This window comes from Balaenoptera physalus (assembly GCF_965194825.1).
Source record: "Balaenoptera physalus genome assembly, chromosome: 17".
Classification (NCBI taxonomy): Eukaryota; Metazoa; Chordata; class Mammalia; order Artiodactyla; family Balaenopteridae; genus Balaenoptera; species Balaenoptera physalus.
Window position 1 is genome coordinate 48,554,142 of NC_138895.1, and position 20,705 is coordinate 48,574,846.

Genomic DNA, 20,705 nt, shown 5'->3' on the forward strand with positions numbered 1-20,705 from the left:
CAAGCTGGAAATCTGGGAATCATGACACACTTCTCCCCTAGCATCCAACCCATCAGCACATTTTGTCAAATTTTATCTCTAGAATCTATCTAGAATCTGTCTTTTCTTAAGCTTCACCGTTAATGCTCTCATCCAATCTGTTACCATCTCTAGATTCTAATAGCTTTTTTACTGGCTATCTCCTTCCACTCTTGCCCTCCTATAATCTATACTGCAATCAGACTGGTTTAATTCTGTGCTTAAAATCTTCACTGCCTTCACATTGCTTTATTTAAAAATAAAATTCAAATAGTTGATCAGATTTTGCTGTTCAGTTATTTGGTGGATAATGATAACCACCAAGGAACATAGAGACACAAAAGGAAGATTTTTGGAGGAAAAGGTGTGTTTTGAGTTACCCGTGGACATTGGTGGAGATGCTCAGGAGTCAATTGTATGTGTTAGGTTTCCTCCACTACAGCATTCGTATGAAACCTTTGGTAATCCGAAATGGTGTAAAGTGAAGAAGCAGTTACCTTAGGACAGATCTTGTTAACGGATGTGCAAAATAAATTGAGAAAAGCGCGTATGCTCAAAGACACAGTTCAAAGCTGTGGTGGCTTGATACTGAGATTCTGAGTATAGTTCCTGGGGAAGGAGTTTGCTGGTGCCACTCTAGACGCTGGGGGTTTGTGCTGCCTCTGTAATGCTTCGCTGCAAAACAAGTGGTGAATGCTATTTTCACCTTTTTTTGTAAAAGTGAAAATTCTCTTCAGATTTATTTTGGTTAGGGAAACTGATCTTTTGTAAAAGTGAAATGGCCTAAAGCTAACTTTCGAAAAGCAAGGGATACCTGTATATGAAAGTACAATTCAGAAGTCTCTGTTCTAAGAACTTTGCAAATTTTTATTGTGTTGTAGTTACCAAATGTAAGCTGGTAGGTTTCCTCTTGTTTAGTATGATGTCTTACACATGTGCTGTGAATTTGGTATTTTGTGAGGTGGAGTATGAAGTACTCCTATCAAGTCTGCCTATCAAGTAAAGGAAACCTCTCACTGAAAATTTTATTTGTATATATTTGTTTCTAAAGTTTTTAAAAGATTGAAACATGATTTATATTTGCTAGGGTGCTTATATATTTTCTGCCTGAGACGCTGGTAGTTTGCTACTTTTTGCATTTTTCACATATTCCATTCCTGTGAATAGTGTGCATTGTATAGATATCTTAGTCTTTAACTTTTTTAAAACAAAATGTTAGATCATAACATACAAACAGAAAAGTTCTATACATTTATGTACAGAATAGCAAAGAAATAGAAACACCTGTGTATTCCCCACACAAGCCAAGAAACAGGACAGTGTCAACATTGCTGGCCTCCTGTGTGTTCCTTTTCCATCACAGTCTTCTCCCTCCCTCACTGGAAGAAACTGCTCTTCTTAGGTTTGTGGTAATCATTTTCTTGCTTTTGGTTTACTGCTTACACAGATACTTTCTCAGCTGTGCAAGCAGATAGTTTTTTTGGGTAAATAATAAGATTCCACTGTTAATTTAACTTGTGAATGTCACATGTACATTAAAAATGTGTTCATTCATTCACCCAATAATCTGTTCACTTGTTCTTTGCCTGCTTTTTGGTAGCTGCTTTCATATGTGTGTTTCTCACTGTGAATCTATATTCACTGATAATATAGTGATGGTGATAATGGCTAATATTTATTGAATGGTTTTAAATGGAAGGCGCTCTTCTGAGTGTTTTACACATAGTAGCTAATTTAATCTTCATAATAACCCTATAAGTAGATAACAATATCCCCATTTTCCTTATGAGGAAACAGCCAGTCCTATACAGGTTTTGTAACTTGGCCAAGATCACACACCTATTATGTGGGATTTGAACCCAACTAGTTTAAACTCTACAGCTTGCATTCGTAACTACTGTGTTCAGATTTTCTTCTTTCTTGGATTACTTGAAACAAGAAATTTGTGGAATTTTCAGTATTTATAAACCTAAGAAAAGTATTTTGAATTCTCAAAAGAGGTTAATTTTGAATTCTTCAAAGCAATATTTTATCTAAAATTCTTGGTTTGTTGTGATGATATTTATTTGTTTCTGTAGTCTAAATTATCAAAAAGTGCCCTAAATTTTATCTTAGGTATCTAAATGCATATTAAACTAATAATTTTACAAAGTTTGTAGTGGATTCTGAAATTTTGAAAGCGGATTTGATTGGTGTGCTTTAAGTAAGTTCATGATAGTATTTACTTAATGTAAAAAACTAGTAAATGCAGTAAGAAAAAGAACTTGTATTATTTATTTTTGTTGTGGTAAATGATGTAGTAGTACTTTACCCACATTATAAAATGACATATAAAGAAAAATTCGGTTAATAAGTTTCTTGTGCTGCTGCTTGATATTAATAAGCATTCTGATAATTATTTCATTTTTGTTATGCTACTTGAAAGCACTCACTGTTTTAGAAACTAAATTATTTCTTATTAATATAACTTTAAATATTATTGTAAGTTTTAGTCTTTTTTTATTTAAGAAGTTATTGCAAATGTTTTTATGGACTTAAAGTAGATAGCTGAACATTTAATCTACAACAGGAATATTTTAGAGACATAGAGATAAAATTGAAACTATTTAGTTATTGGATTGAGGAAAAGGATGAGAGAGAGGCATCATGGTTCGTTGCCCTTTTGAATCCGGATGTCTTGAGAGAGTGTTGGTGTTAATTTAGGGGAATGTTGGAGTAGAAGCATTTGTGTTTCCTAAATTATTCTATTTAAGGATTAATTTTCTAGTTCCTGGGTTAGAGCTACTTTTTTTCTTTAAAAGATGGGTTTTATACAGAGACTCAGACTCATAAGGTATAAGTTAAATACAAGCAAACTTTAATGAGAACCAGTGGGGAAAGAAAGCAGGTGAATTTCTAGTAAAAGAAGACACATAGGGATATATAGTTCTCACAAATGAAAGTAGAGTTCCTTGTGCACTGACAGCACAGATGGTTGGTGGAGTTGTTTTGGTAGCTTGCAGATTCCTCTTCACATAGGGAGAAGAATTATCTTTTATTAATAGGTATAAAGGTATGGGCAGATGTAGGCAGTACAGGTTCTTTTGCCTCTGGCTGTCCTGGAGAGACTGGCAAGTCCTTCATTTTAGTTAGGCTAACTTGATATTGTCTTGACTCTTAATAAGAATAGCCAAACATTCAGGCGGCTGGAGTGACCAAACATATTGAGGGTGGGCACAAGTAAATACCTTGCTGAAAAGAAATAGCTAAAAGCCAGTCACAGTTCTACATTTTAGATAAGCTACTGGCATTATAAGCAAGTTGCATTATCTGAAAAAAAGAATAGAAGCCTCTAGACTTTTATTGTTTTAGAGACAATCTGATGTCTAAAAGAAGGGTCTTCTTGTAAATTGACATTTTTTAAAGAAGCCTAATAGCCTCTACAGGACTCGAAGCAGGATATTTTCCTTGTTTTTGAATATTTTGATTTGCAACCAGAGTCCTTCTGGTTATCTTCAAGCTACCTCATCCTAACAGGTAACTCTAGAAATGTCTGGTTTAGCTATGGAAAGTAGTATTTTTTTATGTTAATGGTATGTTATTTATACCTAATTTATAATGTGACTCTTATTTATGTGTATCATAAAATATGTTTAAGATTAACTTTGTATGTTTTATTTGTGACATTTAAGTCTGCGTGTAGTCATCTTGTTAAGAATATATGAGGACTTCCCTGGTGGCTCAGTGGTTAAGAATCTGCCTGCCAATGCAGGGGACACAGGTTCGAGCCCTGGTCCGGGAAGATCCCACATGCCACAGAGCAACTAAGCCCGTGCGCCACAACTGAGCCTGTGCTCTAGAGCCTGCGAGCGGCAACTGCTGAGCCCATGTGCCACAACTACTGAAGCCTGTGCGCCTAGAATCTGTGTTCCACAACAAGAGAAGCAACCGCAATGAGAAGCCCGCGCACTGCAACGAGGAGTAGCCCCCACTCACCGCAACTAGAGAAAGCCTGCGTGCAGCAGAGAAGACCCAACGCAGCCAAAAATAAATAAATAAATTTAAAAAATGTTTTTTTAAAGAAAAGAATATATGAATAATAAATTTAATTATTTTTTTGTCTCTGGTACTGGGACTAGAGATTGAACTGAACTCCTTTGTTTGAAATGAAGGAAATGTATTTTTGAAAGAGTTACTAAAAGGTGTAGATATAGGATTTTTGTGTTTAACTGGGCCTTCCTAGATTCTAAAGGTAGTAAATGCTGGAAAGTCTTACTTCTCTATTTTTGTTTGAATAAACATAAGACTTAAGAAGTAAAATTTACTGTATGTTATCACTTAAAATAGTGAATTTATATATTAAAACCAAATCTCTAAGGTGTGGACAGGTTAGATAAGGAGAAATACCTGTAGGTAGAGCTAAGATTTTCTTTAGAAGACAGCCTTGGTTCCTCTTCGACATATGGGCAGATAAGGGATTGGGGAAATTGGATTCCACCCTGTGGAGCATGGCCTTAATGATTTTACTCTGGAAAAAGTTCAAAGCGGGTAATACCTATTGTTTACTTCCATGGTCATTAGAAAACTCACGAGGCGCCTTTGAACATGTAGTTTTAAGCAATCAATTTTTCCATGTAACTTCTAAGATAAAATAGTAGTAAAATGCAAGTTCTTCGAGAGTCTCCTTTCCCAGTCAACCTAATAGTATTGTGTATAGAATTATTGGGTATAGGCCAATTAGATTTTAGAGAATAATTTTTTAAGAATGACCATTTCAATTTTATAGCACATCTTATAACATTAAATAGATAACAGGAATAATTGTTTTTTAAATCATCTGTTTTTTGTTGATAATATCCTCTCATCTACATAAAGAAAAATATAGATCAGCAGGGTTCTGTGTATCCAGTTGATGTAGAATTGGTTTTAAGGCATTAAGCTCTAAGCTAAAAAGATAAGAGAAATATTAAAATATATATTTGGTGTATCTGATTGATGCTTACCTATTAATATAATTTTGGCTTCTTGTAGGTTCTGCAAATCAACAAGACTTTTCTTCAGGGAAAAGTGAAGATTTGGGAACACTTCAGGAAAAGTCTACCAAAAGCCTTGTTATAGGTCCTCTTGATTTTCGCTTGGATAGCAGTGCAGTACATAGAATTTTAAAAATGATTGTTTGTGCCTTGGAACACGAATATGAACCATATAGTAGACTAAAACCAGGTTTGTTTTTGGCTTAATTTTGAATCTCTTGCCAGTTGATTTGAATGACTGTATAATCCAATTTGTTGTATTTTGCTAACTTAACGTTTTTAGTATGTTTTGCCTATCTGATGTTCATATATTTACTTGTTAATTTAAAGAGTAAACTTACATGTGGAAGTTATGGGAGAGGTTGGTATTCGAAAATTATTTGCATAAGTATGTGCTTTTTTTGCCAGCGTTTGTCAGTATTGTATTGTCACCTTTTTGATACTTTTTCCCTTGTATACTCCTGAAATATGACCATTTTTCCACTTTAGTGGATTCTGAGGAGGAGACATGAAGAAGATGGGTTTTAAGCATATGAATTTAACATTCAAGAAAACTTAGGTCCTACTGGTAAAAAAATTTTCTATGTGACTGATATTTTCTGCACGGTATAAAGATATGGTTATCACAGTTTCATAAAACACAAATTTCCTATTCATGCAATGAAGCACTCTAGAGCAGGACATAAGAGTATAATGAGGGAGTATAGAATAATAAAGACCTCAGCCTGTGGCATCAGGCTGAGTTCTGACCCCCACTTCTTACTGACCTTAGGAAGTAATCAACATCACTGATTTTTCCATTTCTCTATCTCTATGAGTTTAATTATTGCAATAGAGTTGGTTAAATTGTCTCCCCAGTATCCATTCTCCTCTTATAGTAATAGAAATTTCTGTGGTAGAAATTTTCATGATAGAAATAAAGACTTCACTTCCCAAATGCAGTCATATGACTAGGTTCTGGTTACTGGATGGGAGCAAAACTTCATGTGAATTTTTGCGACAGGACTTTAAAAGGAAAAGAGTGTGCCTTCCTTTTTGTCTTTTTCCCTTCCTTCTTGCTGGAAAGCAATTATAATGGCAGGGCTGGATCTGCTAGCTTCAACTCTGAGATGAAAACTGCATGCTGAGGATGACAGAACAATAAGATAGAGAGAGAGCCCAAGTCTTCAGTAGTGTGGTGGCACCATGGATCCTCTAGACTCAGATTGTTGAGTGAAAGAGAAATAAGCATTGTTTTTGTTGACACTTCTGTTATTTTCTTTTGTCACAGCAAATTTACTGTTGTCCTAAATGATACGCTTATAGGACCTACTTCCAAAGACTAATGCATGTAAAATCACGTAACATAGTGCCATAAGTGCTTGATATGTTCATGCATTCATTTCTTACACCTTGCTTGAATGCCTGCTCCATTGCCAGGTACTCTGATAAGTGCTAGGATAGTATGTACAGAATGGCTAGAACAGAAAACTGTGACAACACCAAATGCTGGGGAGGACATGAAGAAACTGGATCACTGATTCATTGCTGGTGGAAATATAAAATGGTACAGCCACTTCTAAAAACATTTTGGCAGTTTTTAAAAAAAACTTAACATGCAGCTGCCATATAGCCCAGCAACTGCATTCCTGGGCATTTATCCCAGAGAAATGAGAACTAATGTTCACACAAAAAACAGTATATAATTAATTTTTCTCATGTTAAAACCCAAGCTGGTAGGTACTCCAGGGGACTAGGGTGACTCTGTTTCATGATGTGGTCTTAGACCCAGAATTCCTTTTATCTTGTTTTTCCACCATCCTCTGAGGTATACTTCATCTGCATGGTCAATGTTGGCTTACCATTACAGTGTCTAATTTTAAGCAACAGGAAGGGGGAACAAGAGAAAATGGTAGGCATGTAGTTTCACTTAATGACATGGCTCTGTCATCTTATTGACCCAAACTTAGTAACATGTCCCTGCACCCAGCAGCCAAGGAGGCTGGAAAATGTATTCTCTAGATGGAGTCCATATACCTCACTTAAAATTCAGAGAGTTTTATTGCTAAAAGGAAGAAGAAAAGACTGCAATTAGCAATCTCTTCCACAGTGGAATTACGCCACACACACACATACACACACATACACACACACACACACTCGTTTATAGAAAATGAATATTTATTTGAAGCAGTTTATCATTTCAGAAATATTTATGATCTCTATAAAGAAACTGCTGCTAACTGACTTTGTACAGGCAGTTCTCTGAGTAGTTAGCAGTTCCCCTCCACTTTTTTTTTTTTTACTTCGTTATTGAAGTGTAAGATACATACTGGAAAGCACACAAAACTAAGGGTATGGCTTTGTGAATTTTGTAAACTTAACCACATCTATGTGACTAACTGTTCAGGAAATGGAACCTTACCAGCACTCCAGTATTCTCCTTCTTGCCCTCTTTTGGTTATTACTCTGAACCCCAAGGGTAACCAGTCTCCTTACTTCTAACATCCTAGATTTAGTTTGGCATATTTTAGAATTCATGTAAATGTAATCACACAGTATATACTCTTTTGCCTGTGGCTTTAGCTTACATTATGTTTGTGGGATTCATTCTCATTTCTTTTTAGTATCCCATTTTGTGAATATACCATAACTTATCCATTTTACTGTTGATGAGTATTTGGTTAGTTTCTAGTTTTTGGTTATTATGGTAGTGATGCTACCAACATTCTAGTATATACCTTTTGATTAACATATATACTCATTTCTGTTGGGAATTTAAGGGTGGAATCACTTAGGTAAAACGATCATATATGTTCACCTTTAGTAAATATCTCCAAACTGTTTTCAGTTTGGTTGAATCACTTTACACGCCTACCAGCAGTGTAGGAGAGTTTTAGTTGCCCTTGATCAGGGGGTTGGCAAATTATGACTTATTGCCTCTTTTTGTACAGCTTATGAGTTGATAATGGGTTTTGCATTTTAAATAGTTGGAAAAAATACAAAAAAGATTGATATTTTGTGACACATGAAAACTATGTGAAAATTAATTTTCAGTTTTCATAGGTAAAGTTTTATTGGAACATATAGTCTTGCTCATTCAGTTATGTTTTGTCTGTGACTGCTTTTGTACTACAGTTGCAGAATTGAGTAATTGGGACAAACTGTATGACCCACAAAGCCTAAAGTATTTTTTTTTAAATTAATTAATTAATTTTTGGCTGCATTGGGTCTTCATTGCTGTGCTTGGGCTTTCTCTAGTTGTGGCGAGCGGGGGCACTCTTCGTTGTGGTGAGCGGGGGCTACTGTTCGTTGTGGTGCACGGGCTTCTCATTGCGGTGGCTTTTCTTGCAGAGCATGGGCTCTAGGTGCGCGGGCTTCAGTAGTTGTGGCTCGCAGGCTCTAGAGTGCAGGCTCAGTAGTTGTGGCCCATGGGCTTAGTTGCTCCACGGCATGTGGGATCTTCCCGGATCAGGGCTCGAACCTGTGTCCCCTGCATTGGCAGGCGGATTCTTAACCACTGCGCCACCAGGGAAGTCTCCCCTAAAGTATTTTCTATATGGCTCTTTATAGAAAAAGTTTGCTGATACATATTTGCCAACTTTTAGTATTCTTAGTCTTTTTCATTTTAGCTTTTCCAGTGGATGTGTAGTGCTACCACATCGTGACATTATTTGCAGTTATCTGATACCTAACGATGTTAACTTGCTCTTGAAATAACTTTTGACCATTTGGATATATTATCTTTTGCTTGTTCAAGGCTTTTTGCCCATTTTTCCATTGAATTATTTGTTTATTTTTGATTTTTAGGTAGTTTTTAATTTTTAATATGCTGTGGGTACAAGTCCTTTGTGCATATACCTATGTCTATCTATGTGTCTGTCTATGGCAAATATTTTCTCCTAGTCTGTGGCTTGAATTTACATTATCTCAGTGGTGTTTTTATGAAAGGAAGCTGTTATTCTTTTAATGACAGAGATTAAAAATTTCTTTAAAATATTTAAGAAATATTTTAAAATATAAAACAAAATTTTACATAGCAAAGACATACATTTCTAGAGTAATTTATTCTTGTTAAAGGCAACACTTTTACAGCTGCTTCATTGTTGAAAAAAAGAATTGGACCTTAAAATTTGGAGAACTAATTAATTTTTTAGTTAATTAAGAAAATTATTTAAAAATAAATTTTCATTGAATTTTTATTATTTCATTTTAGATATTAAGGGTGAAAGTGAAACAGTGCTGAATCCTGAAGAAGTGGCATCTTTGGAGGAATATATTCCTACTCGACATACAAGTGTTACTCTCCTCAAATGTACCTTCACAATTTTCATGGCTGAATTCAACTTGCTGGATCATTTGCTGCCTGTCATTATGGGAGAAAAGGTATATTTTGTCATTCACTACTTGTTTTCTCATACATGTATATTTATTGGTCCTGTGATATTGTAAGAGGAAGTTGATTAAGTAATAGAATATCTGTCTATATATAATAGTTATCCATGGTGAAGTTAAAGCAATGTAGCTACGATTATTAATTCTTAGAAAATAATTTATCTATATTATATAAATAAATAAATAGATTAAAAAAATAACCTCAAGCTAAGGCTCTATAAAGAAATGTTGAAGAGCATTTGCCTCGATGTCAGACCATGTACAAGCTCTGACACCTTAGGACACTGCTTTATATCTCTAAGCCTTGTTTTCCTTTTCTGAAAAACAAAAGAAAATTATATTTTTCATGTAGGCTGACAGAGTCAGCCAGTAAAGAAGCAACAAGCCCAGATAGATTCAGATAGTTTATTACTTACATAGACAGCAAAAGCAAATCAGTAATGGTGTTGGCTTGCCTTGTCCCTTTCAGGACAACCCTGAATCTAGAGCGCCAAATGACCTGCAGCACACATGGTAGGATACCTTGTTGACAAGGACTCAGTTCCACACTGCAGCTAAGCAGTTATATAGCCTACAGCTGTACTCTGAGAGAGTAGATGGAAAGCCCCGTGAATGAGGGATGCTGATGAGAAAATTTCCCCATAGCAGCATTTCTCAAGATGAGAAGTCGACTGAGAAATGGTCTTTTACCAGTTCTGCACAAGACCACCTATTTTCCCCTGTTCTGATAATGTCATAGGGTGCTCCACCAAGGCTTAGGTCTTGTGTGTTTTAGCCGTGCCTTGTGGGCTACATGGATTTTAAGATTGTCTGGGTGCTGGCATAGAGCAGTTCCCCCAAAGTACCTAGCTCCTAGAATGATTTTGAATATTCAGTGAAATAATGCATGTAAACCATTTTGCACATATTAGGAACCCAGTGATTATTACTGTGTTTCTTAATGAGGACTTATTAGATGCTTAATATTTTAGGTCCATATACAATGTATTGCTTTCTAAGTCTGCCATATACATATAAGGTATTATCTGTTATCTTTAATTTATTATTTTGGGGGTTATATTTCTTTTAATGGTGACATGATGATGATTATAGAAGTAAAAATAGTCCTAACTTTAAATAAAAAGAACTTATGGAAGTATGGCAGAGAATTAAGATATATCAGTTTCATTTTGTATATTTGCTCTCTATCAACCACTCATAATCGTTCATTGTATTGCTGGGTAAAGAGATCATCTGGGGAAAATTTTAGTGGAGAAGAATTAAAATATGACAGTATAGGCATGAACTTTAAAGTAACTATGATTAATAAGTTCAAGAAAGAGACAAAAAAGTGGAGGATTTCAAAAGACCTCAATCCATTAAAAAAAGAATGAAATGAAATTCTGTAGCTGAAAACTGTAACACAAACTAGAAATAAAAGGATGGAAAAAGATGCATCATTTAAGAGCTAATCAAAGGAAAGATAGAGTGGCTATTTTAATATCAGAAAATGTAGAGCTTAAGACAAGAGGTATTGATAGAAGTAAAGAGAGTCATTCCATAATGATAAGTGTTGACTCAAAGAGTGAACAGTAGATAATTCTCAGAGATATGTTGAATGAAAGAAGGCAGACATGAGTATGTACTGTGTGATTCTGTTTAAATGAAGTCAAAGAACAGACAAAAGTGAGAATAGTGGCCACCCCTGGTGGGGATTTGATGTTACCTGAGAAGGGATATAGGAGACCCTTCTAGGGTGCTTGAAATGTGTGGTGGTTACATACATAAAAATTTGTTGAACTCTATGTTTAAGATTTTGTGCTTTACTGTATATTATATCTCAGTAATCCAAAATAAAGTCCCTTAGTAAAGTAATTGCTCAATACGTGATGGTTTAAAAATTATTAATGAGTCAAAAAGGAAGAACTGTATCTTCAACTTATTTTTAGGCACAGTGTTTCTCAATAATGGTACTATTGGCTTTTTGGACTAGAGAAGTATTATGTAGTTTTACCATCTTTACCCAATGCCTGCTAAATGCCAGTACTGTTCCCCTATTATTATGGTAATGAAAGACAGACAAAACAATTAAACTGTTCTTCCCACACCTCTGGATGGAGGGTCATACTGTTCCTCATTGAGAGCTACAGGTATGGGAATAAGTTCAAGGGCTGGAAGGGGTGGCTTGCTAATTGGGTTCATACCCTGGACATGTTGAAATTTATCTGCATTTACTTGGAAGCTTAGAAAGATTCTGTAACGCTGAAAATACCAAGCCTACCTCGAGATTCTTAGGACTTTATGAGCCTTTAGCATTTTTAATATTAGTAGATATGATGTGGATCGGAAATTTTTCTGTCCTGCAAACTTTGCTTATTGTGAGTATCTTTCAGACTGTCTTGAGTAGTGCACTTAGTCGTTTAGTCATCTAAATGTGAATAAAGGGAAAGAAGATAAAGGCTCTGGAATATCTAGGATTTTTTTTGTGTGAATTATTGAGCTTAAGAAAATACCTTCAGTGTACTGAGGCACGTTGTGACAATATTCTAGTTGACTGAAAAAATAAAAAGCTTTAGCTAAAAGGGCACTGATAATTTCACAGTAAATAGGCATTCTTTGAAATCTGGGATATACCTAAAAATATGTAGAAGGTGTTTCTATTTGGTTACAGTAAGAGAGTCCCATAGCAAGCATCATTTCTAGGATGATTTGATATCACTGCATAATGTGTCACTCTGAAGCTTGTATAGAGGGCATTGCACATCAGTCACTTTCTCCTGAAATATAAAGTGAACACAATTATTTTCTAGAACTCAAGTAATTTCATGAATACTACAAACTTCCAGTCTCTTCGGCCTTTGCCATCCATTCAGATACTGGTGGATAAAATTAATCTGGAACATTCTGTGCCGATGTATGCTGAACATTTGGTGCATGTGGTCAGCAGCCTTACTCAGCCTTCTGATAATCTGCTTCATTATTGCTACGCACATTGCTACCTTAAGGTATGAAAAGTGAATTTTCTTGTGTATTAGTATTTGGTTGCCTTCGGGAGAATTAAATAAATCTTTTTTTTCTTGGAGTTGTAATTTTACAGAATTAGTATCCTGTAAGATGAGATTTAAATAAGATATGATAGGTGTATTCATTATTCAGCATAATTAATATAAAAATAAACGTGTACCTATTTTAAAGATTTCTTCAATTATTTGGTGTTAATAGCTTGATATTTGTAAGTATTTAATAGTAATTATAATTTTTGAAGATTGTATATATCATTGATTATAAGCAATGTGTAAGAGCACTAAGGATGTTTTAAAAGATTCATGATTTCTTTGAGGGGAATATTTGTGAGAGACAATGTTTTATAAAGCGAGTTTAACACATTTTTTTTTAGTCATTTTCCTCTTATTGAATTCATGTTAATTTCTTAATGCCAAGGAAAACTTTATTACTTTAAATCAAGTTATGTAAAGTTAATTATTGGAGACTTTGCTCAGCTCTTCCATCTCTTTTTTTAATAAATATGTGATACATCCCACTATAGGTACTTACAAATAGATAAACTCAGATGTTGAGTAATAAGTGTTTTTGCTAAGCAAATACACATGTATAATCTAAGTAGAGATAGCATGTACCTAATTAAATTCTGTTTTATGGACTAAAGGAAGCTATGTCAAGTTGAAATCAAGAATAAGTACTAAAAGTGAGAGAGTGGCATGGACATGTATACACTACCAAACGTAAAATAGATAGCTAGTGGGAAGCAGCCGCATAGCACAGGGAGATCAGCTCTGTGCTTTGAGGGGTGGGTAGGGAGGGTGGGAGGGAGGGAGTTGCAAGAGGGAAGAGATATGGGGACATATGTATATGTATAACTGATTCACTTTGTTATAAAGCAGAAACTGACACACCATTGTAAAGCAATTATACTCTAATAAAGATGTAAAAAAAAAAAAAGTACTAAAAATGCACTAAATTTTATGTAAAGTAGTGAAAGTTAGAGAACTCCAAAAATAGACTCCTGGCTTTATTGTTTCATGCTTTATAGTTTGATGTTTTGAAGTTCTTAAATATTTGTGTCCTTGTAGAGTAAAAAGAAAGCAATTTAAAGATATTAGTTTTAGATCACCTCCAGGCATATTTAAATTTAAGATGTTAAAATTTGATTGTTTTCAAACTATGTAGAGGGGAGAAACTCATCTTTTTCTAGATGTCCATGCAAAGCCCATTTTTAAGATGATGGAGAAGGAAATTCTACTTCCTTGATGGAGGAGTTGACAGTATTATGTTACAAAAGGGTGTGGACACAGGAAAGTACGATTCTTTGGGGATCATTATTATAATGATCTGTAACAAGTGTTTTATGTCATGCGGAGAGTAGCAGAAGGTGTTTTTGAAAGTTAGATACATACTTGTGCTTTTTTATTCACTCCCACAATTAATACACTGAGGTGTATGACTTTTTTTTTAAGATTGGCACAACTTGAATATCAGGTTATATTGTTAAGAGTATTTGCCTTGTTTTATCAAAGCAAGTCTAATTTTAGGCAGTTCTTTCCAAGGTATTCTACTTACGTGGGATTCATTCATTTGGTAAGTACTGAGTTCTTTCCATACTGCAGACACTCAGCATTGAAGATGAAACAGGCATGCCCTATCCTCAAGGAAAATGGTCACCAAAGCTATTGGTCACCAATATGGTTGTCATTCATACTGACATAAAAGTTATTGGAATAGTTGTTTACCACTACTATTTGTTAATATGTTAAATGCTCACTTGAATTTCCAGGGAAATGTAAAAGTTACAGTGTAGTCCAGATAAAGTTTTGGTTAGTTTGACTACAGCTATAATGGATAAGTTAAATGTCCCAGGAAGTCAGGTGTTGGGCATAGTATAATATATGTAGAAAAACTTTTCATTGGTATTAAGAATATTGAATACTCTAAAAAATAAAGTCTTTAGTCTTGACCATTTGATTACATTAAAAAAAATTTCATTGCATTTCTGATGCTTCTTCAGTGGCCTAGTACATTTTAAAAAAACTTTCAGGACTTGGTAGAGAGTTTTAGTTTTGTGACTGTTTGGAACTGACTAAAAATACCGATTTGTTTTAAAGTTTATAGCAGTTCATGTTACTTGGGTTGATTACTGTAACCTTTGAGGAAGTTTTCAAAGTTTAATTTTCATTATTACAGTGTTGAAATATTACAGTGGAAGATTTAAATGTCTACTTCATGTGTCTTTGGCATTTTAGACTCAAGTAATTTTCAATTAAATACTCAAATAAATGCTTAAGTTTTAAGTTTGTGTACGTAAATGTGACTGTATTGACTATTTGACAAAATAGTATATAGTTCCCACTTCATGTAATGAAGTTTATTAATTGAGAGAGTTGGCATGGAAGAAAACATGCAGGTGAAACTTTCATATGTCTTACCAAGTCCTCTGTATTTAAATGCTAAACCCATTTTTGAATAAGTGTGGCATCAAGTAGCTAAGACATTGAAAGTCACCTAAAGTTTGAAACATACATAAAAAAGAAGTTAGTGAAAGCATTATGTAAACTATAGAAAAATGTATAAATTTAAGGCGTTTTACTCATAAGGATCAGCTATGGCAGATGCTTCAGAGAGATCAGGAAGGTTATAGTAGAATCAAAACCCTTTGAATTTTTTGGATTTGGGAGTTTTTGACCTCCAGTAAATAGTTTTCCCTGGGGATTTCAAGGAATTGTGCTTTCACACATGGCTGGTGGATATATAATTGGTATCATTTTGGAGAGTGCTTTCGCAGAATCTAATAAATTTGAAAACTCATCTACCTTATACCGATCCATTCCAATTTTCAATATATATACTATAGCAAGGGCCAGCAGACTTTTCTCTGAAGATTCAGATAGTAAGTATTTTAGGCTTTGTGGGCCAAGAGGCAAAATTTAGGATATTGTGTAGGTACTTAAATAATAGAACAAATTTCCATGAATCTTGAGTTGACAAAATTCAAAATGTAAGATAGGACTCTTTTTTTGTAATATAGTTTTACTAACGAGAAGAAGGAATTCTTTTTCTTGGGGTAACATTTCACCTGATTGGGGTTTCAACTTAGTGTTCCCTGTCATCAGATCAGTTATAAATGTACATGTGTAAAAACTATTCTTAGCTTGTAGGTAGTACAAAAACAGACAGTGGTTAGAATTTGACCTGTGTACTGTAGTTTGTTGACCCTTGTCCCACAGAAATTTTTGCATGTACAGATATGTACAGCTGTAGGTCTATAAATACCCACATGGATAGCTCTCTGAGGCATAATTTTTGGTGGGAATGTCAGGAAGCGTAATGGTATGTATAGTATGATACCATTTATGTAAATTAAGAATACAAAATAGTGCTAAAGATTGTTCACAGATATAAGAGGGTTTATAAAGGTATAACAAAAGGGCGGGATACGTTCTGAACTCCTGAAAGTAGATTTGGGCGATCTGGGCATCTGGGCTTGGTGGGGGGCCAGTGAGACTAGCGTGAGGGTCATGGATCAGGTGAACTTTAGTTATGTTGTAAGGTTTTTAATTTTTTAATAATTTTATTGAAATAATTTACGTACCATAAATTCACCGTTTTTAAAGAATAGAAATTAGTGATTTTTAGTATTTTCACAGAGTTAAAGCAACCATCACCACTATCTAATTCCAGAACATTTTTATCACCCCAAAAAGAAACCATTAGTATTTACTCTCCATTGACTCCTCCTGCCCCCTGTAAACACTAATCTCTTTCTGTCTCTGTATTTGCCTATTCTGGATATTTCATATAAATGGAATCATACAACATATGGTTTTTTGTGGCTGGCTTCTTTCGCTTAGCATAATGTTTTTCAAGGTTCATCTATTCTGTAACATGTATCAGTACTTTATTACCTTTTTATGACTGAATAATACATTGTATAGATATATACTATATTTTGTTTATCCATTTATCTGGTTGGTGGACATTTGTGTTGATTCCAATCCTTGGTTATTACAAATAATATAGCTATGAACATTCTGTATAGGTTTTTGTATAAACACAGGTTTTCATTTCCCTTGGGTATATACCTAGGTGTGGAGCTGCCTGTTCTATGGTAACTCTGTCTTTAACATTTTTAGGAACTGCCAAACTTTTTTTTCCAAAGGGATTCTTGCATTGTTTTACTGTCCCACTAGTAGTGAATTAGGGTTCTTATTTCTGCATATCCTCACTGACACTTGTTACTACTGTCTTTTTGATTTTAATCATCTTAGTGGTTGTGAAGAGGTATCTCCTTATGGTTTTGATATATGTTTCCCTAGTGACTAATGATGTTGAGCATTTTTTTTTTCATCTGCTTCTTGGCCATTTGTATATCTTCTTTGGAGAATATCTATTCAAATCTTTTGCCCATTTTAAAATGAAGTTATATTGTCTTTTTATTGTTGAGTTGTAAGTGTTCCTTATGTATTCTGAGGGATTTTATTTCATTAAAAGTACAGGTGACAACATGACATTCATTTAAAAAATTATGGGTGATGAAAAAAATTACTTATTATTTATTGTTTCCTCACTTAAATTGTTGGTGGAAAAAAATTAGGAGAAAATACTTAATTTCTCTCCATAAGAAAAGAATATAAGTATCAGTTTCAGTCCAGAGTTTCTTTTTGTTTCAATGGATACATGAATAGAAACTAGATTTAGAGGGTTTAAGGAATGAGTAGGCAATGAAAAAAAAAGGTGGCATTTTCCAGCCTACTTTTTCAAGATTTTTGCTGATGACAGATGAGAAATGGAATTTTACTGATGGTTGGAGGGGAGAGGTAGTGATGAGAAAGATTGTTTTTTCTTTAAGAGTAAGTGGTGAATCAGCCATATTTTTTTGGAGAGGGGAAGCAGGGAATAGAGGGAGGAAGCAAGGCAGAGTGAAATTGTGAGCTAATAGATGAGCTAAATCAAATGAAACATCATATTGCTGTTCCAGCAATAGGTAATTATGAAGAAGTCCTTTATCCTTTTTAGACTTCATTTTTCCCATATGTAAAATGAGGTGATTTAGTTAAATTGTTTTCTAATTGGATTTTTTAAAAGGTGGCACTGCATATTTAACTTTTCATTTTATGTCATATGTAAGTCATCTTAGTCAAGTTGGCATTTCCTTCAGCTAAAACTTCTATTAGTAGTTGCACTTACTGCTTCATACATTCTTGATGCCTCAGACTGTTGGTTTGCAGTGTTATTAATAAGTATTTTTATTCTATTTCTGAATATATGAACAGTCCTGGTGAAAACAACCTCAATTCATACTGTGCTGGTTTTCCTTTTTCTAGGTAAAGGATTTGTAATCTTGGTCAAGGGTTGTTGACAAGTTATTCGGTTATATAGGTATGGTAAATCTGTGTGTCTTACTGCTGTGATTTAAAAGAGAGAGTTGAAATTGGTTATTTCGAAGAGCAAACACAAAACTAAACAAACAAAAAAAAGAAATAATTATTTTTGATGGTTCTTTTGAAATAATTATTTTTGATTTCACTGTAATTTATACTTGCTTGAATGTTCTCTGGAGTCATCTCTGGACAACATGTACATTTAGTAAAAGCTTAAAAAAATTACAGAATAATATGCAGGACCTTCCCCAAAGTCCTTTGCAGTTCTGCAGACAACCAGCAGGGGATCTCCTCAACACCCAGTTTCCATCTGAGTACATTAATGATAGTGTCTGTGATTATACTGTTGGGACATTTATAGAATATTAGAAGGTGGCTTGAGAGCGTTCTTAGTTGAACACAGATAATCTAGTTTGATAAAGTATTACCCTGGTTCATACTCTAGAAATATTTGGAGGTTGGGCATCGTTTGAATAATCATGCTTTGTATTAAGTGGTATTAATAATTGCAAATTTCAGAAACTTTTAAATACTGGCCCTTTCAGAGGAAATATGAAATGCTGAAATTGTACAGTGCCCAGAAGTTCTTTGCATATAGTGTTGCTTAGAGCAAGTCTTCAAAGAATATATATGTGGAATAACTTAATTTTTAAGGCTGATCAATTAAGTATTAGAAACATACTTTTTTCTTTTTCTTCTCAATTCTTTATTTCTTGCATCTTGGTTAATAGTGGGATTTATAGGAATCAGTAGGTATATCACTTTCATTTTTCTTGATAGTAATTAAGTAGGTAGGCCCTTTGAAATGCAGTTTTCCTTTGAACGTACAAAATTCTAACTAATGTCTATTTTCCAAAATGTTACTTCGTTCACTGAAAACTGACTTTACAGGAAAAGATTTGACATTGTCAGTTTGATGAATGGTAGGAGCAGAATAGCTTTTTGAAACCGTTTGGAAGCAGTTTAATATTACTTTCTAAGAAATTGATCATTAGTTTATGTTCATTAAATGAAAGTATTTTGTATTGGAAATTAGTTACTGAGGTATTTTAAACATGTTTCACTGTAGAATTTAGCAGCTAATATTAATCCTAGAGATAAGAAAGTTAGTGCTTTATAAACCCAAGGAATAAAAAATAATAATGAAACATAAATGTTGGGGTTAAACTGCTTTTGCATGTTGTTGGAAAACAGTAACTCCTTGTTTTGTATCTCTGTGTGTCAGTGTTTCCTGTTTGAAACATTTACTTTATTGAAAATAGTGGAAGAAGAAATATCATATTCAGTTCTCTGCAACGTTTCATGTAAAATGTGATGTTACATTGATTCTTCCTATGAAGGCAAATGTAGTTTTCAGGAATTTCAGGGAATGCTTATAAAATTTTTGAATGTGATCTGCTAGTTTTAAGTATAAACTTATAAAGAGTAATTTATGCCATGTACCAAATTTCTTGAGGTGAAAAACCTCAGCCCTACCATTATTTTTATAAAAGAAAGGGAAAAGATGTAACATTATTTAGGATATGTTTGGATATCCTTTTTGTGTGTGCATACCGTAAGTTGAAGGCAAAATACTTTTTAAGATTGTTTTTGTTGTAGTTAATGTTCTTTTAGGAATAAAATGATATAACAATGATTTGCTAACAATATCTGTGATGTGCACAATGTAGTCAGTTTAACAGAGAATATGTGCATTTTAGCAGACAGTAAAATGCGAAATGAGAATTATGTATAGAAATAAAATGTGAAACCTAAAATTGGTCAAAAGAAGAGTCATCTTGCAGGGATATGAAAGAAATATTGTGTATTTAAATTTCTTAATTCTGACATAATGTCCTATTTAACAGAAGAAAATGTTGATGTTTGGGAAGTGGAAAAAGACATCAGAACATATTTAGTGTGCAGCTGTTGTAGAGCAAATTGAAACTGACGTATTTCATCCTGTGCTTACTAAAACTTTGTCTCTGTGAACATTTGGATCTTTTCTTTTTGTTGCAGATATTTGGTTTCCAGGCAGGACTGACCTCTTTGGATTGTAGGGGATCTTACTGCGTACCTGTACCGATTATTCCCTCTTTCAGCACTGCTCTTTATGGTAAACTTCTGAAACTGTCCACATGCTGGTAAGTATTGTGTTAAAGTGTGGTTTATGGTAATTTTCACTTATTATCTTAGGAGGGGAAAAAAACCCAATCGTATCTGTCTTATGCCAGTGTGTTAGTTTTTTATAAAACCTTAGAAAAATATGTGAAGTTAATACTTCATGTATCTTTTTTTTACTGAGACGTTAAAAATCTCTTTTAAATGTCTGAAATCTATTAGGTTATAGTATTTGTGGTGGTGATAACTGTTGTTGGGGTAATAACTATCAATCCATATCACAGCTATAGTAAAATGTTGCTTTTTCACATTGTATAGGAACTGCAGGGCAAGTACTTTCTTTTTTTTTTTTTTTTTCTTTTTTGAGAGGTTACAAAGATTTTTTTAATAAGTTGCAAATTAATATCAAGGCCAAAGTATTTTTCAACTAAGTAACAATTTCATGTGTATTCCTAACCACTGAGAAAAGTATACCCATGACATAGATTTAGTATATTTGACATGTCTGTTTACAGTCACTCTGCATTTGGGCAGAAACTGATTTTAGCCCTTACTTTCATTTAGTATTGGATTCCTTTATTTGGAGGTCATTCTTCCTGAATTAAAAGAGATTTATAGAAAGAGAGTCAATAGTTACTAATCATACCTTTTTCTTTTAGTTGAAAGCAGTGTTTTTAATATTAAAGAAATAATTGTTTAAGTATATGAAATAAGATTTAGATAAATGAAATTATATTCTGGTGAAATATTTCTGTATTTTAAAATTTGGATCATTTCAATTATTGGGAATACATCTTTGCTTTTTCCTCCTAATTAGTATTAAGCTTAT

At 33.9% G+C, this 20,705-nt stretch overlaps 1 protein-coding gene across 17 annotated transcripts in view; it reads left to right on the forward strand.

Annotated features, from left to right (window-relative positions):
- VPS13B (vacuolar protein sorting 13 homolog B) overlaps positions 1-20,705 on the forward strand; it is a 763,196-nt gene that overhangs the window by 87,435 nt on the left and 655,056 nt on the right. For all 17 annotated transcript variants that reach the window (XR_014255333.1, XM_082432674.1, XM_082432665.1 and 14 more), the window contains 4 exons: positions 5,029-5,220; positions 9,226-9,395; positions 12,194-12,388; positions 19,775-19,899. Coding sequence is in view for 16 of the 17 variants with exons in the window: in XM_082432674.1 (XP_082288800.1) it covers positions 5,029-5,220; positions 9,226-9,395; positions 12,194-12,388; positions 19,775-19,899 (682 nt within the window). In the remaining variant the exon portion in view is untranslated. The remainder of the gene's footprint in view (positions 1-5,028; positions 5,221-9,225; positions 9,396-12,193; positions 12,389-19,774; positions 19,900-20,705) is intronic.